Source organism: Perissodus microlepis, chromosome 2 (assembly GCF_051167445.1).
Source record: "Perissodus microlepis isolate ML-2025 ecotype Zambia chromosome 2, ASM5116744v1, whole genome shotgun sequence".
In the NCBI taxonomy this organism is placed as follows: domain Eukaryota; kingdom Metazoa; phylum Chordata; class Actinopteri; order Cichliformes; family Cichlidae; genus Perissodus; species Perissodus microlepis.
In genome coordinates this window covers 3,642,307-3,667,201 of record NC_140462.1, presented here as the reverse complement: position 1 = coordinate 3,667,201, position 24,895 = coordinate 3,642,307, and the positions used below count along the sequence as shown (strand labels likewise).

The following is a 24,895-nucleotide window of genomic DNA, read 5'->3' as shown; positions in this document are numbered from 1 at the left end:
GAGTATCAAGTTTCTCCTCTGAACAACTAATCTGGCAGGAGATGGTTGAGCTAGTGGCAAAATAGAGCAATTATGTGATTGGTCTTTGATTACAGAGCGTTTCATTTGTCAGATGAGTTTGCCATTTGGAGGGTCAGACCTCCTGGGATTCTTCTGACAGCCCCCTTTTCTGGCTACACGACGCTCTTTGGAGAGCTTAAATTTGGAATGCATCCTTTATGAGTCAGTTTCATTAAAACACAGCTGTTTGATCTGACACTGTTATAATTGCTCTGTAATTTGAAAAATAACTTCTTCACGTTGCCAGCCAAAGATTTCACTTTCAGCTATTTGAACATTTTAGCTTTTACTTCCATCCGTCTCTATCCCTCCCTGTTCGTTTCACTTCTTTCCATCTCCCCAGCTGTGCTGAGTTGTGTGTGACAGAGTGCAGCGCTGTCGCCCTTCGCTCCTCCAGCCCCCACCTTCTATCCCTCCCCTAAAACCCCAAGACCCCCCCTCCTTCTTCCCCACACCCACCTCTCTTCTGCTCGCAGCTTCCCAGACTAATTGAAGCCAGAACCTGGGAAAATCCTGCAGGTAGGACAGGAATCCAGGGTGGAAAATAAACCAGATCCCAAGCGCCACAAATTCCATCACGCAGTCTCACTTCCTCCGAGCCACCAGAGCCTGGGCGGCGTGCCCTTGACACCTAGTGCGTGCTCGCGCAGAATGCACTCTTTAATATCATAACTCACAGAAACACTCGTCCTGAGTCACTGTGCACAGTGGTAGTAATTAATTGCGGACACATTGAAGCTCATATAGCAGGAATATATAAATAAGAAACCCTTTACTGAATACTACTGTAGAGATGTGTGCAGTGGCCTCTAACTTAGGACTAATGCACACTATGGGTGTCTGCTGTTTTGTAAACTTGCTAACCTAGTCATTACACGTACTCCAGTCAAAGAGACTGACTTCTGTTTGATGTTATTGACTGAGAGGGTTTTGAAGCGTTTTTTTTTTTTTTTTAATGCATCCCCTCAGGGCTTTGTCCTCTCGCCCTCCTCGTCTTTTTTTATTTTCTTTTTTTTCATGTAGAGGAAAGAGGGGATGCTAATATTTGTGAGCGGGTACGAGCCCACGAGGGGTGCTTTAAATGAAGTGTGACACCTGGTGTAAACCTCTGAAGGGGCTGCAGGGCATTTGTGTACCCCTGTTAGCGCACCGTGCATGCGTGTTATCCTTTCGTTTTCCGGAGACTTAGGAATTCATGGTAAGTTTAGGATTTGAGCAGTTGTGGTTCCTTAACTTGACAAATCCAACCAACAGATTACACACACACACACACACACACACACACACACACACACACACACACACACACACACACTCACACACCATTCTCCCACCCCAGGCTTTCTCCCCTGCTGACTGTGAGGTCAGACAGAGCATGTGAAGGGCCTTTTCCTCCCAATTAGTCTGCCTGCTAATGAGTCCCAACCATCCCTTCTACCACTGCCACCCGTTCCTCCTTACCTCCATACCTCCACCTCTCCCTCCATCTTTGCCCCCTCCCCAAACCCTCAATCAATCCTGAGGCCCATGCCACCCCCTTCGCTCCCACACTACTACCACCCCAGTGGGTGTAATTATCACACAGCCGGCTTATAAAAACCCCGCAGCACAAGGCGGGCACTCGCCTTGCTGAGCAGGAACACCGGTGAGGGGTATTTTCCTATTTTTTACCTGTGACTCTGAGCTGAGGGCTTGTTTGTTTGTTTGTTTGTCTTTTTCGTGCTAATTTTTCTTTGCTGATTCTTGACTTTTCGTTGAACTGTCAGGGAACCGGACAGCTGAGTCTTCCTGCTGCGTTCTCACACTCTCTGTCGCTGGGCACAGTCATATGTTGCTGTGTAACAGGATACCTCCCCGTAGAGGTCACGGGTCACACTTCCTGTTTCCTGTTTCTGTTAGGTCATCATAGGGTCTTATCCTCGAGGGTCATAGACCTCCCCGTTCATCCTGCGCCTTTTGTTTGGGACAGCAGTGCTCAGGGCGGAGTGGGTGGTTACAGCTCAGTTGAGACTCCTCTCTAGACCTGTCAAAATGTCAGCACTCCCAAATTTTATCATCCCCTCTCATGCTCCCCGTCTTCTCATATCGCAAGACCCCTATTTATCTCTGTGGTTAGCGGTTTTTACGTTTCTCTTTCATTCTTTCCAGCACCTTCAGTTCTCTATGTGCTTAGGCTAGAAGCTAAGCTAAGCCTACAGCACATTAGCTGATTGCCGCTCACACACAAGCATAGCTCCTCCACTCTTTCCTACCCGCTTGCCCCAGTGATCATCCACCGATTCTCACTAGGTGTGATCATGGGACATGCAGTGACAGTCTGCTGATGTTGAAATGGAGGATTTCTGAGCAACACATGACTCTGGAAAGCATGGCGATAACGTGTAAAGCAGATGGGCAGCGGACAAAAAGAGATTGTCTGACGGGGTGTAATCAGATTTAGCAACCAGCAGCCCGAGCAGAAATGAGACTTTTTAAACTTTATTAAACCCCATAGAGACAATCAGGCACATTCACAGACATAAGTCGATATTTTCATTTGGTTACCCTCAAAAAAAGATTGAAAATTGCTGTCATACCAGATATATTTAATACTAAAGGGAGTTAACCCCCTGCGTTCATGCGCCGCCTCAATCTGAGCCTAGCGTGTTGGAAAACAACATTCTTCTATTCTTAAACACCAACAGTTTAAGCTCCCTCTGCAACATCATCTAAACATGTGTTCAGGATTCAGTCCAAACTGAGAGGTCTGGAAATAGAGTTACGGGCTAAGGTGGAGCACAAACACTCCCAGTTTCATGCCGGACCGGAGAGCCGCTTCTTTTTTTTTCCTCCTGCGTGTTCTGTGTCCGACTGGAATGAACATCAGGAAATTAATTTTGTCTGCATTAACCGTCTGAGGCTGAGCTCCTGTTGCGTGACACGCTCGAGCGTGGACAGATAGGGAAAGACAGGAGGGTAAGGGGAGAAGAAACAGAGGAGAATGAGACAGCGCTGGTCCTCCTCCTCCTCCTCTCTTTACATTTCACATTCAATAAAAGTTGAGTAACGACTCGAGGAGAGCGGGTGGGAATGCGAGGCAGGCTGCGCTGACCCAAACGCCGCTCTGCCCCGCTGAGGAGCTATCCATGACTCACTCTGTGGAAAGTGCCTCCTGTCATTCCTCCATTTGTCTGTCTATCTGTCTCTACTCTCCCATGATGTGCCTCATTTATTTCCACTCTCATGCCGTTTCTCCCCAGGCTACGAGCTCCGAACGGGGATATCTGCCAGCGTGACAGAAACACAGCAGCTCACGGGACATGTGCGCATTAGATGCAAGGAAAGTCCATTTCCTTCGTTTATCAAGAAAAACAGGCTTTGTCTGACACAATGACCTGCACGCTTGCTTTAAAAGTGTGCTGTACCTTTTTTGTGCTAGAGGCGCTCTGATATCAATACCAGAGTGTCGCAAACTATTTTTAACCAGGGCCTGGAAGGTACAGGAGAAATGTCTTATAATCTGGGTCTGATTTTCTTAGTTCAGCACACTATTTCTGTTAGTTATAACAGAATTATACTCCTCAAGCACACTTCTATGGCAAGCATCGCTTAGAAGGAGGCTGAGAGGCTAACACATGCATGCAATCAGACAATTAGACAGGCTGTAAACAGAACTTCAGGTTAGTCAGAGAAACAAAGGCATGATGCAAACATCCGTTTTTGTAGCTTTGTGCTTTCTCAGTGGAAGAAGGGGTTATTACCGACACTTGAGGTTCACTCTGAGGTTGGTTTCACTTCTAAATAAAGATGGGAAAGTTTAGAACATGTGGCTAGACTGCTTGAAAGCATTACACATGTCCATCAAAACAATTGTTTCCCACCTGATGAGAATTGTGGGTAATTTTTTAGCAAATATTTTCCAACTCACACACTCAGCAGACATGGGGCAACATCAGCATCAGTTTGGAGCATGTGTGTGAGTCAGACTCCACATCAAAGGGTTGTGACATGTACCAAAGATGTTTTGGTCTTCAAAGACAAATCAGCAGCATTGTGTGGAAAATACAGGGCCGTGCAAAGGTCTCGAGCCACCACTCATTTCTTTCTATCTTGTTAGAGAAATGCGAGGTTCAATGATTTATCAAAACATGCAGCATAAAAAACAGAGTTTGTGAAGTTTGAATGAGCTTCACATGACCACCTTTATTCTTTAACACAGCCTCAACTTTCTTATGTAGCTCTGTGATCAGTTCTCCAGGCTTCTTAAAGGACATTCAAATCTGTTCTTTGGATGTTTCAGCCGTTTGTTCCATCCTCTGTCAAAACGATCCCACACTGCTTCAATAATGCTGAGGTCCGGGATCTGGGGAGGCCAATCCATGGCTGATAGTGTTTCATTCGGTGTCTTTAGGCTCCACTTGCTCTTTTTCCTCATAGTCTTTACGGATGCCCTGCACACCGTGCTGAGATATGCATGTACATTTACAATAAACGGCTCTTTGGGAATCGCCTTTTTTGGTTCGTGCCACTTTGTCTGTTAAACTGTGTGATTTTTAAATCTTTGTAAAGAAATGGGAACGCATTATTTATTTTTGTGACAGGCCACTAGTAACAAAGTGCCTAAAGATTCAATTTAAAATGAGTTATTTGTAAATTGTCTGCTATATGTGCATACAGGACTTCTTCATCCCTGGAGTTAGGCGCCATTTTTCATGCTTGAATGATTTATAGGTCACTGTTAAGCAGCTAAACAGAAAAGTCCTGGTCAGGTACAAGGACTGGACTGAAAATGTGTGAAATAAAGCTGCCAGTGTCCAAAGGAACAACTAGAAAGCCTGGATGAGAATTACATCACATAAGGAGTGGCTCAAGACTTTTGCACACTACTGCATTTGTGACCATTTTTATTATTTGTTAATTATAGGCCTGTTTTATTCCAGGAAAACCCTGCTTCAGTGCCCAGCACGTCCTCATTCCTGTGAACTTAGCCTCCTACCAGCGCTGCTTATTGATTAAATACTTTTCCTGCAGCTCATCAGACACTGAAAAGCTTTGTAAGGTGGAGGAGGACAGAGTCTGTGGAGAAAAAAGCTCCCAGAAAGGGAGAGGGGCTAAAACAGTTTGTTTCACACAGGTGGACAGTATCAGGTAAATAAGGATTATTTTTAATTGTGAGTCATGCAAAGCTACTTTAAAAAAGCAGGACTGAAACCCCTTAAATCAGGTCAGCTAATTTCATCACTGTGTCACTGATTTCCTTCAGGTCAGAACAATTAAACACTGAGGAACTTTCTTTTTTTAACTTGGGAGGTAGTCTGTTTGGAAACCTAATCCTTGAATTCTGTAGATTAGATTTGCAGGCGTGATGTAAATGTGTTGAAGCACTGATAGAAACATTCAGTCCTACAGATTCCATCTGGGCCGAGTCAGCATGTCCAGACAAGTCCTGTGCATGTAGAGGAGGACATAACACAGGCCCAGATCCCAATCACAGACACTGATAAAAAAAAATTCCCTGCACTTTTCCTTTTTTACTCATCCTCTCCATTTTTGACTATCACCCATTCAACCAGGCTCTTCCTACATTCTGAAAATTTCTGTGACTTATGGGAAAATGTGATCCAAGATCTCGGTGCCAGCTCGAGCAGACCGCAGCTGATGATCAGCGAGCGCAGGTTGATTTCTATTAGCGGAGGTCAGCCAGAGGCTCTGAGGCTCAGCTGCAGCTGTCGTGTCGAGCAGTGACCCTGTGTGGAGTTCATGTCATGTGTGGGAGGCAGTGACAGACTTGTGGTTTCTGTGTCTCTGTCTGGGCTGGCCTGCATTGAGCAATCTGCCACATGTTTGGGCTTTGTGTGCAGCCTTTGAGCCCATGTTTCCTTGGTGTGACTTGCACTTTTGTGTTAAAGGGAGGTGAACCCTGTGGCGTGCGGGATGCCTATGGTCGAGCTGATTACATGTTCCCTGTGTCCAGCTGTCTGTGGGAGCCAGCTCCCGATGCTACTCGCGAAACAGAGAAGAGGAGAGCGAGAGATTTCCTCTCGTAATGGAAAACATGCCGAACATTTCTCGAAGAAAAAAAAGTCCCTTTTATTTGTTTCCTCCCTGCTTCCTCTTGCTTTGGTTTTTCTTTTCTCTTTTTTTTTATAATTGCAGAAGATTCCAGTTCAGAGCTGCTTGAGGTTTCTCCTCTTGTGGTAAATCTGGATGCTCTTGGCGTATCACGCAGCGGCTTTGCCATGCCAAAAGCGCAGCGTCACTTTCGATACAAACATCCACCCCACCCCTACATGCTACCGCAGCCGCGGCAGAGGCAGGCAGCCAGTGGGCAGAATCCACAGCGCCCTGCCACAGAGCTACTGCCCTGTCATCCTCCCCCCTGTCCCGCTGTGGAGAAGGGTCAGTGCCATGCCTGCATAAACAGTTTCTTTTTTTAATTCTCCAAAACCGTTTTCATGCATTCTCCATGTACAGCTCATATGCTCTTCACTCAAATGTGTGCATGAAACTAGATTTTAATCAACATCTTAAAAAAAAAAAGATTAGCTCTGAGACAATGTTGGTCGGTTAGTTGGTTTGTCTACTACTTTATCTTAACAGTTATCAAACTGTCATGAAGGTTTGCAGTAATACCCGTGAGAACTATTCCTGTAGACTGCCTCTGGTGTCACTGGCAGGTTTCCCGTGCTCGGCAAAATATTTCTAGACTTACTTGGTCGGCTGGCATATTTGTGGTCTCTAAATATTTAATCCACAGTGACTTTTGTGGTGCCCTCTAGATGTACTATAACAATAACAGCATTCATGTCTTCATCAGAATGAATTGTTATTTCTTTGATATTTTAATTGTGCTCCATTACCAGGGCTAAATATTGATTTATCCAATACAGTGGTTTAAGACAAAACAATTAATCCTAGAATGTCAATCGTTGTGATGTGCACAGCACTTTTTTCTGTTCAAAATCCAGAGAATTGTTTTAATTAAAATAATTCCTCAGAAAAATAACAGTGTTCTCTGAACTGATCAGAGCTCTGAAGCTGAGGTGAATCATAAATGCCTTATTGTTTCAAGGTTCAAAATGTACATTTATCGTGTGTTCAGCAAACAAATGTACGATGTTCCCTCAGTTTTCATGCTGCAGCTGCACCGCACATTTTACAGTGTAATCCATCGGTTGCCATGAGGACGACGACTTTTTGCTGGAAGTTGTGACTTGTGTGTGTGTGATTTGGGTTAAAGTGAGGGGGACTTCTGGATCCAGTGCCAGGATATATTTGGAACGGCAGGAGGATGCAGGAGCTTCCTGACAGTGACAAGAAAGCCATCCAACCAACTTTGAGACTCCATTCTGGATTTTGGTCTTTGTCACTCCCGACACAACCACAAGGCACTGGTGCTAACTACCCATAGCTGGGGATCTGGTTCGCGGCCATGAGGGCATGTTCACGCACCACTGCCAGGGGTCAGATCTCCTCCAATCCCCCTGTAGCTCCGCCTGAGTCCAAAGGGTGCTCTGTTGATGTGTGGCGCTACAAAGACACTATGCACTAGCAGGAAGGGACTTGCAGACTCAGGTCAGCTTTTCATTGATCCACAAGCAGCGGCGGTTGCTGGTGGTGTAGGCGCGCACTAGATGGGTCACACCAGGTTTAAACTGCTATTGATTTTGTGTTTTTAAATTTTTACATGTGTTGCTTTGCACATATCCAGCTAGCATGTTTACATGTTTTTCATTATATTTATTACTCGTCCAATAGCAGCCACTGGCCTCGTTGGCATCTGGTGAAAGGAGTCCGATGTAGGTTGATGAGTCTGAGAAGCTCACATCTGTCTGATGACAGCGATACTGAGGTGATTTGGTGAGGATGCTACTTTTTTCCTGAATTTCTTTGTTGTGGATTGTTGGATACTGGTGTGTTAGAGCTCTAACTTCAGTTCGGGGCATAATGCTTGAAGACGAGGATGACATTTTATTAAGTTGCTGGTTGTCTCTTTCGTACGCATTTTTGCTTGATTGGTGAAGGGGACCCATTTCAGATTATAACACACCATGTCTGAGTCTGAAGGTCCAGGCATGAATTAAAACTTCCCTCCACTGAGTGCAAGCATCTATATGTTGGTCGTTCTCCAGCCACAAACATAAAACGAGGTTGGGGGAACGGTGATATCCATCTCAGCCATGGTATTCAAGATGGCAGGGCAACATGGCGGCGCCCTGCAGTCTATGAGACTGCATCAGTTTGTTGGAAGATAATAATTACACACTAATCAATGTATATTTATGAGTCCCACATTTTTTTCCATTGAATAAACTTCAAAAAATGACTAAATGTATCTTTACGAAGGGGAAAACTGGGTATAAGACAAAAATATTTATTCTTTGTAGCAGGCTGTAAACATTTTAAATTCTGCTGTGAAGTTGTCCATTTCATCTAAGAGATCGGTGGGATCGTCTGACTTTTTCACAACATTAAACTTGAAGGTGCGTGTTTGCTTTTGTGTGGTTTTCTGTTTGAAGAAGCAGGCCATTGATTGTATAGCGTTAACTCCCAGCTACCTCCGTGTTAGGATAATGAACTGAATTACTCATTCAGTGACTGAATATATCACCGCATGTTTGCTCGCAGCTGACTAAGAGCTTTTAAGTGATTCAATTCGGTCATTCACCCAAAACATTTATTCTTTTAAACGAATTGATTGTGACATTAGCTGACATGCCAAACTAATGACAAACACCGGTGTGTCAGCACTGTTATTGTGAGGATATTAGCCTGCCGACACATTAGCGCTGAGCTCAAAGCCCCACCAAGCTGCAGATCCTGCACGACTGTAAACACTTATCCCTGTGTCATCTACCGTCAGGATGTAGTAAAGCAGACGTCAGAGTGTCTGTTTATGCGAGTTTGTATGTATACTGGAGGGTGAAGATCTGCTCATGGCAGTAAACTCCAAACACGGCTGTTGACATCAGTGGTTTTCCCTCCTCTCCTCATTCCTTTTTTTAGGTTTTGCTCTAAAATACCCCGAGCCACCTCGTTCTCTCCCCGCTTTACAAGTGTCTGTTTGCCTTTTAACAAGGTTTGCCCCTCCCGTGCTTGAGTCTGGACAAGTTGCCAGGATACAAGTCGTTAGAAGGAATTTCGGGCCCAGCTTGGTAAATCTGTGGAGGGCTCTGGCGAATGCAGGCAAACACATATGTCTCTTTAACACAGTTCAGTACATTAAAGTTCCATTCACGATGTGGAGAGTGTACTTGTGGAAGATAACGGGGTGTTTTCATGAGAGCTCAGCTTTGTCAGCAGGTGGTGCTTCGCTGCACAGCCTCAAAAAGAAGCTAAAATATTCCTGTGGATCCGATGTCTGTGAGTTACTGTTTGTCCGTCCCTCGGTCCAAGTGACCAGGCTTTTAAAAATGTTGTGGTCATCATCCGTGTATGGCCTCAATGTTGCTAAATGAATGGAGGTTTGTTGGTTGGCTGTGCTGGGAACAGGGTAACGTGTGTTCCCTCTCAGAAATTTAGAGTTTATGTCACTTGTAAAAGCCAGATTGACTGGCTTGTATATGGAGGCGAAGGGAAAAGGGTTGTTTATCTTCCGACTGACGTAATTCTGTGATTAGCTTGGGCTTTTAATACCTCCGCTCTCTATCGCGCGCACACAAACTCAAACACACGAGTCTGGGCCCAGACAGACGTAGACGCAGCTGACCTGAGACGAGGCCCATATGAACCCAATTTTCTCCCAAAGACAACTGGAAACATCAGCAAAATATGCATGCTGACGTACACAGATAGGAAGGAAATCAATAAAAAACAAACAAGGAGGAGCTTGAGCAGCGAGATGAGAGGACGCTGGCGGCTGGAATTTAGCACATCTGTTACTTTGGCGAGGCTCTCAATCACGTGTGATGTCATGAAGCCTGAACGATGGTCAGAGTGCGACCGTGTACGTTGTCTCCAAGCTCTCACACGCATTCTTTTTTCACACACGAATGTAAGATGGGAACTGAATGAGGTTTTTCAAGGATGTTTCATTCAGTTTAAGTTATTAAACGTGTAAAACTTGATGTATTTTTATTAGGTCGACTGGAATTTAAACATCGTTAATGAAATAGCTTAACAGCTCCAGGGTATTTTTTTTTTATATGATTTATGAGTTGATGAGTTTCCCACATTTCTCCCAAACAAAGGAAGAAGAAGTTAAGGAATGTGTTGCAGAACTCATTATGAGCTTCTGTAAATTGTCTAAGTCACACAGCCACTGCTTTTCCAGCCCAGAGGCCAAACTGGATAAAGGCTACGCTGAAAATCACATTTCTGTCGCACACTTACTCGAGCTTGTGGTGCATGTTTGTCTTTTACCAGCTTGCTTTGATGTCGTATTGATCCATCTGCAGGATTTTATCTTCTTTTCAAGCTAAAATGCTCCAAAAATATTGCAAACATCATTTCTCCTAATCTCACATCTAGCTGTGTATTTTTAGTTGCCGGGGGAGGGGGGGACCTTGATGTCCACTCGGGTGGAGTGTGTTATGTGGTGTTATCCTTGTTGCCCTGAGACAACCACTCAAGACAATGATGTTTGCCAGTAACAACACAATCACACCAGTCTGCTTACCCCACAGTTTCTTTTTCGACCGGCAAATTACATGGAGCGAAAGCCACAGCGCTTTGAATGAATCACGTTTGGACAAAAATAACAAAACTGGCACCGATAACAAAACTGTTTTTCCTGCCTGGTGATTGTCATACACGTTTGGTAAATACCGACCTTTTTTAGATCTCGCCAACTTTTTCCTTTTTCCCTGGAATTCCCCTCACCCTGTTATAATCGCATGCTACACACTCAGATCAAGAGACACCCCTTATTTATTTTCACAGCTTTGTTAAACTTTTAATGTGTGCAGGCCCACTCCGCAGCCGCAGAGTGACTCGCGGAGAGGCTGAGGGTGCATTTTTTTCACATGATTACCTTTAACCGCTTCCTGTTTGTCCCACAGTTGCTGCAGATTGTGACGGTGTCTGAGAAGCGCTGGAGAGCCCGGTCTCGTGGAGCAGGAGCGAACGGGTGGAGCGAAGAGGGGGAGGAGGAATTTGAGAGTGGCGACTGCGACGACGAGGACGAGTGCGCGGGGGTGTCTGGGCTGGGCCCGCCGCCACGACGCAAGCGGTTACGCATCTTTGCAGGTTAGACGCACACGATATGGACTTTCATTTGTGTGGTTTTAAGTGATGCTGTATCCACGCTGACTAATCAAAATCAGCTTAACTTGTATTTATGAGCCAGGCTGTAAAAGGAAGAAGAAAAAGGCTGTTAAGTTGTTTATGTTTGTGCCCGCTAACCAGATTAACAGATCTGGCCTCTTTTGCAGCGAGTCAGAGCGATCGCAGTCCAAAGCAGAGAGGTGGTTTACGTGACTGCTGTGCATGTTGACACCAACGTGACACTATGTGGCAGGAGACATGAGACTTCCGCAGGTAGCTGCCTCACCTCCACCTCGTGACCTGCCGTCAATCTTGGGAAAAACATCAGATGCACGCTGTGAAAGACAAACAGAGAACAAAAAAAAGGCCACAAACAGTTGGAAGAAAAAAAACCAAACAGAAGAAGAGGGAGAAAACACCCAGGGAGCAGAAACAAGAGGGTTCGATACACTGATACAAAGCCAGCGCAGCTGAGCAAACACAGCAGTGGGAGTAGTCCTCCTGTCTGGGATGTTGTGGCAGAGATTTGGGTTTGCCGGGCAGGGAGCGAGAGCAGGAACCCAGGGTTCACACAGGAATCCTGCAGGGCCATCGCTTCCAGCGTGAGAGCCTGATGCCCTCTCTTAAACACTCCTGTCAGCCTCTCTGTGCAGCTCTGCTTCACTGCAGTATATTTCTAGATTAGGTATGTGTGCATCGGTGTGTGTTTGCAACCACCTGAACGCCTGTTTGCACCGGCCTCTATGCAAGTCAGTAATGTTTGTAGACCTTGAGAAGTCGGTGCTTATTGGCAGATGCACAGATAGCTGCTGATAGCCTGTGATGACCTAGCAAAATGCTGACCCCACACGGCCTCTCAGTCCATTCTGGTCAAACGGGGGACTGGAGTTCAAAGGTTAACCTGCAGAGCAGAGGGGCCTAATGGCCTGCTTGTCTGTGCTCTGCTGGTCTGAGATGGACGAGGCAGATCGGATTTCACAAAGCCTGGTAAGCGATCAGTGGTGTGACACACACGCATACCCACACAGGCCGTGGGGAAAGGTGACCGAAGCCACAACAACAAGGTGCAGACAGGCAGGGCTAAGCCACCAACGTAGTCAGCTGTCAGCCTGGTGACCAGAGCGAGGCTGTTACCAAACGGTAACGACGGATCTCTCCTCACCGACTCTCTGCGCAGATTCCATAACCTTCTGACAACACATACGCAGACGGCCACGCTTCTCCTCCCGAGCCAATCAAACCTCCGCGCTACACATTCCCCAGAACATTCCAGTCCCGGAGCTATTCCAGGACAGGGACACCCCACCACCACCTGCCCCACCTCCATACCTCCTGAACCAAACTGGTTGCAAATTACACACCAAAGAATCTCTGTGCCATGACCTAAGGTGGTGTTAAAAAAAAAGGAAACAGTATTAAATTTGCGAATCATTTAATGATGCAAATGTTGCATTAGCGGGGTTGTGGATACATTTTTATGATCACTGGATTTACAGAGAGATTTATTGAAATGTGGTTGGTAAATAGACTCATTCTTATATAGTGCTTTTCTACTCTCCTGGAGTACTCAAAGCGCTGTATACAACTGACTGTCATTCATACGCATTCATACTCCGATGGATGCATCGGAGAGCAACTCAGAGTTAGTATCTTTGGCATGCAAACTGGGGGAGCCAGGGATCGAACCACCAACCTCCCAATCTGAGCTACAGCAAGCAGGTTCTGGGCCTTAAGTAGTCTGTATCGTGACAGAGCCTCCACCGTGCTTTACCATAAAGTAAAATATTAAGTTCTGCCATAACTACCTAATGTTTTACTACAAGGACTGGATCCATCTCTCACATCCTGTGTCATATGTGTTCAGATACTTTTTATAGGCTGCAGACAGTTTTTAGGCCTGATACTTCTTCTTTTATCCTCCACTTGTCCCGTTTCCTCAAACCTTTGAAGGACAAACTGCACAACACCATGAAGTTTTCAGCTAATAGCTCTTTAAAAATATAGTTTTATACCTCTCATGATAACTGTATTATTTTTTGGAGATTGAAATAAAGAAATGCAAACACACTATAGTGCATGAAATAATCATTTGATCTCCTGATGAATTTGGGCTGTTGAGTTGTTCACTCAATGACATGGAAATCAATTTATAACTTTTATTTAATGTGCTCTTTTCAAATTCATTATTTTAATTATTTCCCCCCCACTGTGTGTTTCTTTGTAACAAGTGCCTCAAGATACAGTTAAAAATCAGTTCTTTGCTAGATTTTCTGTTATGTGTAGACATTAAGCTGGTTCATCTCTTGAGTTAAGCTCCTTTTTTATACTTGACTGAATCCTAAGTCAGTGTGAAGTGTCTTAACAACCAAGCAAAACAAAACAAAAGTCATTCTTCTGAAAATGGTCAGGTACAAGTAACGGACCGAAGAAATGTTGAAAGACGACTTTAAAATGACTAGAAAGAGGCTCATTGGAAGGAAAATATGAAGGAACTTTGCACAGTACTGTACCTATGAATAGATGTGTGTTTGTGAACAGATGGAGTTGTCTCTAGCTTTGTTGTAGTCCAGTAAAATGTGATTCTATATGGCGTGTCTTTACCTTTATGATGAGGGCTCACCTGTGTTTCTGTGCTTTCATGCACACCTGGCCTCTGACTGTATGGCCTCTATGAGAAACAAAGGATGTGCCGCCATCTCTGCAAAAACCTGCTCACAGATTCCTCTCAAAGCCTCTCTTCATTGCCTGAGCCTCACATTTTTTTCTCCTGTTACCACCTGGTGCTAAAAAACTTCACAAAAACATCTGCTAATACACACTCATTTACTGCATAAAGTCTTCAAATTTGAAGAAAAAATTTAATTGTGAAAAGCTGGCAGTGAGGGAATCATCTGTTTCCAGCTCAGTGTGGAAGCCCAGTGAAATCCAGCAGAAGGTAATATTTCATGGTCCAGTCAGTACACAGTGGGAAAACGAGTGATTAAGCCAGAGAAGTGGCTAAGATGATCACACAATTTTAATTCCCTTTAATAAAAGGGTTGTTTTTTGTTTTTTTTGTGGCACTAAGTGGACTACTACTAAACAACCTGCGAAAATGGCTTTTTGATGCAGTTTGGAAACATTCGGTAGTCTGCAAGCAAACAGTGTGCTCTGCTTTGGCTCAGCAGCTCAGATCCCTGCCTCATGTGTTTTCTTGCTGAGTGGACGGGCTTTTGCTCGCTATGCTCAGCAGGAGCCACGTGAATAGACCTCTTGTTATGTTCCTGAGCTCAGACATTCGCTCACTATAAGCGCCCTGAAGGAAAGCCGTTCCTTTGGGAGCTCTGGATCTTTTTTATCAGCGCCAGAGGTTAGCAAAATACAAAGTGGAAATATTCCTGTAATGTGAAACACGCGGCTTATGATGAGAGGCTGGGCTCGGCTCACCTTTCAGGTCTGCTACAAATTTTGCGGCTGGAACAAAGGAGTGAGTAAAAGAGCGAAGAAGGTGATGAGAGAATGTGGGGAACGAACACAAAGAGACAAAAACACCTTTGATAACTGTAAAGGCTGATACACTGGGAAACCTAAACATTCTTTATTCTGTATGTGGGTCAAATTAACAGCCTAACGTGCTGTCAGTGCTCCAGCATGGTATGTTAATTAACTGCAGCTGTGACCTCTGACCCTTCTGTACCTGATAGGTGAGGCACACGGCGCCTGTCTTCCACAACAGTGTTTGCACATGTCTTCATCACAGCGGACACAGTTTACATTAACAGCACCGGATGCATCCACCGTATAAGCAATTTCCTTCTTCTTCAAGCTTCATGTAATTTCATAGAGCTGATCGTCAGCGCTACTGTACTCATGAAGAGTCATCAACATATGGTTGCCAGCCAGGGAGGCTCGGTGCCACAGGCCAGGATGAGAAAGAGACGGGCTCAGACGGTGCACATGTGAGAGGAAGCGTGCAGGTGTCTGCGTGCCCACGTGGCAGGCAGAAAAAACACGCTTCACTCCTTGGCCCCCGTGCATCAATCAGCATTAAGTTGTCTTTTTAAACATTTCATTCAACATTTTTCTTTCTAAAATTATGACAACTCGTAATTTTTTTGAAAAATAAATTGTAAAAACATGTTGGGTAACAGGAGGTGAAAAACAATTAAAGAAAAACATTGAAATGAAGTCAAATACTGTGAGTTCTGTGTGGTGATTGGACAAAATGTGCCAACAGTTATTACCCAGGTTATCAAAACGATACCAGATCTGAAGTGTTCACCTCTATAAGGAGTTCAGAACTAATTAAGTACGAAGAAAATTAATGTGATAATATATCTGTCAGTGAACCACAAAGTTGCTGTTAAAGGAGGTGGTTACTGTAATGTTTTGGACATTTCATTATTAGCACTGTATTCTCTAAAAGTGATACTCGTAATCTCTCAACCTTGCAAAAGGTTTGTTTCCTTTTTCAAATACCTGCAAAGGTATTTAGATAGATCAGGGGTGGGCAATCCAGGCCTCGAGGGCCGGTGTCCAGCAGGTTTTAGATGTGTCCTTAATCCAACACAGCTGATTCAAATGGCTAAATTACCTCCCCAACATGTCTTGAAGTTCTCCAGAGGCCTGCTAATGAACTAATCATTTGATTCAGGTGTGTAGACCCAGGGTGAGATCTAAAACCTGCAGGACACCGGCCCTCGAGGCCTGGAGTTGCCCACCCCTGAGATAGATAAATAGGTCAGTTGGTGGTTACACTGTGGAGATTTTGTCCGTATTAAAATACATAATGACATCAGAGTTCCTGCAAATTTGTTTGTGGCACATCAATGACGTGAATCTCCCATTCTCACATGACAGGAGTACATGTCAAGAAACCAGTTTGAGGTGATTTCAGCTTTGTGACATGATGAGTAGCCTGGTGGAAGCAGTCATCAGCAGATGGGTGCACTGTGGTCATAAAGGGATGGACATGGTCAGCAACAATACTCAGGAAGGCTGTTGCGTTTCGTTGATACTCAGTCGGTACTAATAGTCCCAAAGTAGGACATTAAAGTAATCTGTACAGCTTCACACACGGCAGGATGGATCCATCTTTTCATGTTTACAACAAATTCTGCAGTGGCACCCAGTGCGGTCACGTTGTGCATTCAGAGGTGCTCTTCTGCACACCTTTGTTTTAATGAGCAGAGATTTGAGCTTCTGTTGCCTTCCTGTCATATCAGAGTAGTCTGGCCATTCTCCTCTGACCTCTGGCACCAACAAAACATTTCACCCTGAGAACTGCAGCTAGCTGGATGTTTTCTTTATTTACAACTGTTCTCTGAAACCCTAGAGATGGAGATAAAATCCCAGTAGATCAGCAGATTCTGAAATACTCAGAGCAGCTTCACCTGGACTGTCCAAAGTGTCACTTTTCCTCCCCATTCTAATGCTCACTTTGAACTTCAGCAGGTTGTTTTGACCACGTATGTACCTAAAATATATGTATTTAAATAAATACATAAATAAAATGCATAGATTAAAATGATGTGATCTGCAGGATTACTGCAAATCAAAATCTTAATTCCAAAAAGAGATTTGGACAGAGTGCCTGCTGCTTTCGTCCTTGTCTGACACAATGATGACTGTTTACCAGCCCAAATCTGTGTAGGCTTCACATGATAAATGATTTCAAAGTACTAACTGTTTGCCGGAGTGGGTATATAAAATTTCTGGAGAAGTCTTAAACTGATGACAGCGTGAAATCCTTGAGATAGAGGAATTGTTGAAAGGCTGCGTAGTTGAGGGGGCTGATAATGTGCAACACACTGGAAATGTTCTGACCCAATGTTCTCCGTGTCCATCCCTCTTTGAGCTTATAAACAACCTCTGTAAATTCAGCCAATCCTCCTCCTTCCACACCCCTCACAAAAATAATGAAGCTTGCCACCATCTGTGTAAACAGGCTTGGCTAGTAAGAGTCATAGTTTCCCAGTCTTGTTCTTCTTGGGGCTGATCACAAGGCCTTGTGTGTCCCCAGTTCCTGAGCTGAATGATAGTGATGTGCGATACCACTGATTTCCTTTCCGATCCGATACCAAGTAATATTCAGGGTGGTATCGACGATACTGATCCGATACTTTGTACAAAAACGTATTTTATTTATTGTATCTCAAATTATAGCATCATAATGATTACAGGACATCAGATTACTTGTTCTTATCACTTAATAATGCAGAGTTCATCATATAGAAATAAAAAAACTGAAGTTGTGCGCATTTTGAACACCTTGCCTGCCTGCAGCACTAAAGGACTCCGTGAGAGACATCTGTCTCGCCCTAGCAGCACCTGTCCCTCTCCTCCTCTTCAGTTCGCCTCAACATATGCTTGTCATATTCTGTGATATGATTTACTCTGAGGTGTTTGACAAGGTTAGTGATGTTGCCACAACCATACATGCCAACCCTCCCGATTTCTCCGGGAGAATCCCGAATTTCAGTGCCCCCCCCCCCCCCGAAAATCTCCCGGAGCCACCATTCTCCCAAATTTCTCCCGATTTTACACCTGGACAACAAAATTGAAAAACCATGTTGCAGAATTCATAGCGCGGCCCAGCCAATTCCAGTTTCCACCAATGGCAGCAGCTACTTAGTTTTAATATTGCTCTTATTTCTCTTTCTGGGTCACAAAAAAACTTTTAACATATTTTCAGGTGAGAATGTAGCTGTGTAAACTTCAAATATCTGAGACGATCGACACATCATCTTCAAACCCCCGCGGTCTTTTGCTACTCGGGTTAAACATGATATATAAGTCACTTTGATAACTTAAAAATGTTATTGTTTGGCTTTTTCAGTGTTTTATTTGTTCGTGAGTAAATCAGTTTGGCTGAGATTAAAGTTTTTAGATTAGATAAAATTAAATTTAACTTTATTAATCCCTCGGGAGGGTTCCTCCGGGGTTTTCACACAGCTGAATAAACGTCAAACAGAAAACTAATTAAACAAAGTGTGAGACGGTCGAGAGTTTACGTCAGCGCCCTGTTATATTTTAGATAGCAAGGAGCAGACGGCAGAGTTTCACTCCACTCCACTCACCGCTCGTGACGTACTACCCGGCTTTCTTTAGACCGCGAAGGCCGGGTCCTCAGGTGGAAGCAGCCTCTGAATTCGGACACCCCCGCTGTTTCCGGGTCGGCCAATAACAACGGTGATATTTAACGTATTTTACCCGATAAATAAACCCTGTAAAATGTATTTTTAATGTCTCCCTAATTCTGAGGTCTCAAGGTTGGCAAGTATGGCCACTACACCTCACTTTTTTGCCACATGTATTGCAAACCACGTCTCAGCTGTTTGTGGAGGTAAAATAAGTCCGCACATGACTCCAATTACGCTCAGCCATTGTTGTGAGTGCGCACGCCAAGGGGCTGCGAGACTTTTATACAGCCCTATTTCGCACATGACTATGAAAGGCGGAAGAGGAAGTAGTTCCTTTGAATGTAGACAATCCGAATGTTATAGTTTCTTTCCCCTGTGTTCCTGTTAATGATAAACTACAAATTTACCCTAAATTACTAAAATATCGATATTTTAATGTGAGAATCGATTCTAGAACATAAATGATTGGTATCGGAGGAATCGATATTTCAGGATCGATCCGCACATCACTACTGAATGAGGTGGTAGTAAGAGGGGAACATGGAAACGGAGCAGAAAAAGAGGGGGGAGAGGAACAGGGGGATGATGTTGTCTTCTTATTGTCGTTGGTCTTCTGTCATGGCGTTATCTCAGATCAGTTCAGGGATAAAACACTCCAAATTAGCCAGAAGGCAGGAAGAAGAGCCCTGGTTTTAATTTATGTGGATACAAGGGCTCAGAGCTGGGTTCTCATCATGTACTTGAAGGGGGCCCACCAGCATTTGATTCATTTTGTAGGCCTTTTGCATTTCTCCGTGTTTGTGTGTGCCTCTCGGAAAAGCGTTTGTTTGCTCAAGAGCTTTATTTACATTCACAGGCACTTTTTGGACGCACTAAATTGATTCCAGGCCTGTTCCTGGGTCGTGTCCATCAGCTCAGCCACAGTCCACAAACACTCTGCACACAGCGGGACCATTCTCGAGGTCCGCCGCTCTGCTGCTCGCCGCCACAGTGACACACAGAAGCCATTTTGTGGGGAATGTCTTAAAAGCTCGGCTGAGAGTTTGGGAGGTTTGCAATTCACACGTTAACCCTCTAATCTCACCTGCGTTTTTTAAATTTTCCCTCCATCCATTCCCCTCCCTCTGGCCTGCTCTCACTCTCTCCTTCCAGGCTGTTTGTGAAAGTAACTCGACGACACAGTGAACAGTCCTGCTGTCACTACACTCGGAGCTGCTGCAGGAAACCGCAGGCTAACCACTAAAAAGGGCTCAGACAGATAGTGAAACTGCGCTGCAGGAGCTCTCTGTGTGTGCAGTCAGACCAGCCAAGTTGTCACTCCTGGCTGTATTTGTAGTCTTGCTTTTATCTATGACAGGAATGTGGGGACAATTCGGCTGGTTAGTCAGTGAGGACATCTAAACAACAAACATATCAGAATCTACCAGCACCATTCCCATTACTGAGCTGATTGCCGGACCCAGGAAAAGAATGTAAAGATGTTTTTGTGGGATGTCGGCTTCCTTTATTATAAGAAGATAAAAACAGAATCCAAAAAATGTGCTTGTTGGAGGCAGCTTGACCAGGACGAGGCCCAGGATGCCCCTTGGGTCAAATGCTGACCCATCAGCTACCCACTAACTTGATTCTCTCTCTCTCGTGTCTCTGTCGTTCTATGCCAGTCTCTCGCTTGTTCCAATAAGAACTGCCATTGTCCAGTCTTTTCAGAAGCAGTCTCAAACGGTGCACCCTGCCAACCTCTGACCCCGCCTCAGGACTGACCTCTTAGAGGGTTCACAGCCCTTCTCTGTACGCAGAAGCGCTCCCCCCCTGCCCTGAATGAGCTCTTCGCCCTGAGTACAGAATCAACTCTTTGTATGTTTGATTTGTTATGGTTTTTACCTCTCTCGCTAGTGCGCACACTTTCCGCCCTCGCAGCGTCAGCACTGCAAGGAATTCTCGGTTAAGATTTACGTCCCTTCTCGGAGCTTTTATTTCTATTCAAGCTAGATCTTTTACTCCTTTCTGTGATCATATTAGCCGCTTCGGGAGGCGGAGACTATAAATACACTGGAGTAAATCTAATTTGGATGGCGCAGGGGAGAGGGCAATGGGTGCAGCATGCTGGTCATTCCCTTGGTGACAGCACCGCCCTTCGTTGACCATGTTAATTAATAACTGTTGACTTGCATTTGTTCCACAAGCCGCAGTAGAGAGAGTGCCTGTGATGGGTCGGTTTTCCCCGGTCGACAGGAGGGTGTATTCCTCTCCCATCGGAGCAACGGGGAACTTTTGCAGATTCACTCAAGCAACGTCTTCTCGCATTTTTTAATCAATTGTGCACCTTTGTTTTTCAAAAGCAATTAAAACGCCATCATCTGTGTTTTCATGTCCCCGGCCCTCTTTGGCATCGTGTCTCTCTGTCTTGCTCTCTTGCCCTTTGTGTGGGAGGGTCCCTCTGTCTAGAATAACAGAGTTGTGGAAGTTGGGAGGCCGGAGTAGCTCAGAGAGCAGCGCCGTTGCAAAGGCCAGCGCCAGGGCTGCCTCTGGGCGTCCCGTTTTTCTTGGCCCGACATTCCCAGCCTCTCCGAGCGCCCCTGTGGTCGGCCTGTGGGTGTGGAGGCAGACGGTCACATTCCCAGCCCATCGACAGAGGCATCCCGGACCGCTCCCTGATTTCACTCCCGGCTCTCAGTCAAGCAGTGTCCCAGGACTCAGCGCCCTGGCCAAGTGTCGGAGTTTGAGAATGTGACCAAGGAGCCGATAATCACAGTGCACTGTCTTATCAATTAATCTCTTCCAGATAAGCCAAACGAAAAAGCAGCTCCTATTATGTTTTTATAGAACCCATGTCTTTGCAGCTGTAAGGGCGGCTACTGAAAGAAGACTACACACACACACACACACACACACACACACACACATATATACATGCTGGCCATTCAATTTCTAAATTTGCTGAGTTTAATATCCAAGCGAGTAGTTTGCTCTGCTGCGATGGGACAAGGGATAAAATATTTGCTTTATCTTGGAAACCAAAATATCACTTAATCTGTTGAATCTTCAAAACCCAGATCAAATTTGAGCAGCTTAGATGTGTTATGCGCACACATCGTCTGCCAATGTAGCAGCAATCTAAACCATCTCCTCCATTTCATAAGAAGCACCTGTGTTTGGAGACTTAACATTCCACATACTTATCTGACCAAAAAAGGCCTTTGTGCATAGCACACATGTACTGAATAAACTGTACTGCACCATGAAGGCACACACTCTCACCGGAGGGGTTACAGTAACGCTTCAGCCACTGGTGTGCACCCACTCTGTTAAGATGAGTTAAATTAAGAAAACGTTTTTACCGACAGCATTTCGTGTGATTTTTTTTTTTTTCTCCAACCTGTACTCTTCACCTGTGCTGGGAAATGCGTCTCTCTCTGCTCGCCGTTGCAATTTTTCTACATAGTTTGCTTGTTGTGACAACTGCAAAGCGTAAAGGACGAGCCTCGGGCACCGAGTGCTGCTGAAAACAACGCTCCAGACTCCCCTCCCTCTCTGTCTTCCCCCTGTCCTCCTTTTGCACAGACAGAGACAACAGACACACTTAATGCACATGCACGCACACACACACACTGCAGCCACCGTTTGACCTGTGAGGAGAATCCAAACAAACATCCGCTCCCCCGCTAAAATACCGCAGCGCCTGGATATATTGGTCTGTCCTCCCAGGGACCGGTCACTAAAGAAAACATAAAGCTAAACCCTGAATGCGACCTCGTTTGTTAACTTGCATGTGACTACCGTGCTTGCTTCGCAGCCCAGAGCCTTTACCGTTACCAATCAATGGTTGGACTGTTGACCTCTCCCCTGGGTCGTAACTCAAGCTCATAAGGCCACGATAAAGGTAGCAGGGGTACGCTAGCAAGGTGGCGTCTTTTTGCAGAGGCTCTGAATGGATGAGCAGGAGGGGGGCTGTGTTCTGCCAAAAGCCACCAGGGCCCACATTGGTCACATTAATCACAGTCTGGACTGTGGCTCTATTTATATCCAGGAGTTATTCATCTATTTGCCTAATTGTCCCTGTCTGTCCGCTATCCCGGTTCCTCCTCAAAAGGGGGAAAAGAATCTGGATTACTTGTGTCTGTGTTCTCCTCTCAGTCACTTTCACTTACTTGCTGCACACAGGCACAGGTGTTCATCACTAATTATACCAGGATATTATTAGTCCCAGCCCTGCGCAGGAGTGTAAGGGATCTAAGTTTGCATAGTGTTCAGTCCCCGTTGGGTTGTTTTTAAATCCTGCAGAACAAGGCCCCTCTGTGGTGCTGCTCATGTCAAAGTGTTTAAACTAGCAAGAAAAGGCCCTCTCTCCCTCCCCTCCCTCCCTGGCTTTAGGGATTTTTTTCAGAGCCTGAGATTTTTCCCTTTTTTCCACTCGCATTATTGCCGCTGTAAAGCAACACCAACACAATGTTCTCCCACTTTGTCTCCAGCTTTTTCACAACCACACATAGGGACGGGCGTGCGCGCACATCCCACTCAATCATCCCCGCACAACTCCACAAATGCAAACGCGCATGCAAACGGCCCCCCCACCACCCCCGTCCGAGACCCCGCCCTCCCTCTTACCCACAGTGTATATAAAAGCTGTATCAAATTGCACCTTGAGCTTAATTGGCTCGGCAGTACAGTGCGCCGCTGTCGACAGTGACAAATCGTTCTTTCAGAGCCCCAGAGAATGCCTGCCCACTGCCATGTCAGAGGACACAGGAGGAGGAAAAAAAGTCAATTGTCCCCTGGCCGCCATTCAAATGATGTCGTAACGGCAAAGAAATTTGTAGGAGATGCATTTCGAAGCTCTGGAGTGCATTCACAGTGCTGTGCAAAAATCTTGAGCCACTCATTTCTTTGCATTTTGCTAGAACAATAGGAAGTGTGCAAACATACATGGAAGTAGACTATATGTAAAGCACCAACAGAGTTTATACAATTCTAATGAGCTTGAAAGTTTATTCTTCAACACAGCCAGGACTCTCTTAGTCAGGGTTTCTTCTCATTTCCTTCAGGACACAAAGTGCGTAATGTCAAGATATGCCAAGGTGTCAGCTAATAACTCTTTGGGAATCACCTTGTTGATGTAAAAAAAAAAATTCTTTTGCCACAGGCTGCTAATAACGAAGTGGCTAAAGGTGCAGTTTGAAACGGGTTATTTGTAAGTTGTCTGCTGAGTTAGGAGTCGTTTTTATGCTTGAACTGCAGTGTATTTCTCTGTTCAAGATGGTGCCTGAGTGTGTAGGAGCCTGAGGCGCTACACAGTTAGGCGGTTTGTTGTGTTTTTACTCAAGTAAAGCAGGGCGAAGCTTTCATCAGATTCCTGACTGCTCCCTGTGATCACACAGCGGCTCAGATCAGCCACTTCCTCCTGCTGGATCGCTGCCGTGAGGGGGAACAGTACACAGATCAGATGAGACAGCTAATTCAATTAGGAGCAATGTGTTATTTTTAGGAGCTCAGATGTGACCGTGCGGTATGAGTGTGTGTGAGGATGAGAATGTATGCACAACCATCAGGAGTGTGTGGGAGGAAGCTATGTCAGAAGTCCACCTGCGCACATGTGTGTGTGTGTGTGTGTGTGTGTGTGTGTGTGTGTGTGTGTGTGTCTGATTTAACAGAGGGCGGCTCAACTCATAGCTCGCATTCCTAACTGTACTGCTGCTTTATTACTGATATCCTCCTGGCCTCCCTAATAGCTCACCCTTTATATTTCAGCCTTTCTCACAGCTTTTTGCCAGACAAAGTAGCACAGAATATTTCACACAAAGGGAGGGTGATCTGCTCGGTGTCAGGGGGGAAACAGATGTGGATGCAGTGCAGCAAGAGAGCAGTAAGCAACATCAGAGCAGCAGGTAGCCAAGGAGTCACTGCAGCACGCAAAACAGATGGAGAAAAATAGGAAAAGAGATTATCAAACCAAAGCTTTCTCTGACTCACATCCACAAAATAGTGACACTAAGCCCCAAGCAGCCCCATTGGAGCAAATGAGTTACCTGCGTTGCCTCAGGGCATCATTACAGTATCTGCAGAGGGAGAGATGAAAGTGAAAAATAACAGTATGCCTTAAATGGAAGCTTTCACCAGAGGCAAACAGTGCATAAACCTCGCACAACTCTAATTTTCTCCATATTATCCCTGGTGCCATTTAAGTGCTCGCCGCGCATGTGCGATACAATAAACCCTGAGCGTTAGCTGATTCTGATGGACTCCAAGGTCCAAGCCACATCAGATGTGTTTTAGAAGCCGGATCCATCAGCTAATAAACACTGATCCCCGTTGGCTCAGATGGCTTTTTCACTTGACTGCCCACTGGTGCGTTATCTGTTCTTTTTTTATTTATTTTTTTTTCAAACATTTACGCTTGGTTGCAGACCTGTAAAAATTATGAAAATTAATAGCCTACTTTCTATCACTTCCTCACCCTAATTACTTATTTAACAGCAATAACAGCACAGTAACTTATTGTTGCTCAAGTGTGTAAGCAGGTATGTCCTAGGCTA

The 24,895-nt window shown here is 45.1% G+C and overlaps 1 protein-coding gene across 1 annotated transcript in view; it reads left to right on the top strand.

The window, feature by feature from the left end:
* Positions 1 to 24,895, top strand: part of gpc3 (glypican 3) — a 133,589-nt gene that overhangs the window by 100,614 nt on the left and 8,080 nt on the right. The window contains exon 7 of the mRNA XM_084940568.1: positions 11,040 to 11,226. Within this exon, the coding sequence (XP_084796694.1) occupies positions 11,040 to 11,226 (187 nt within the window). The remainder of the gene's footprint in view (positions 1 to 11,039; positions 11,227 to 24,895) is intronic.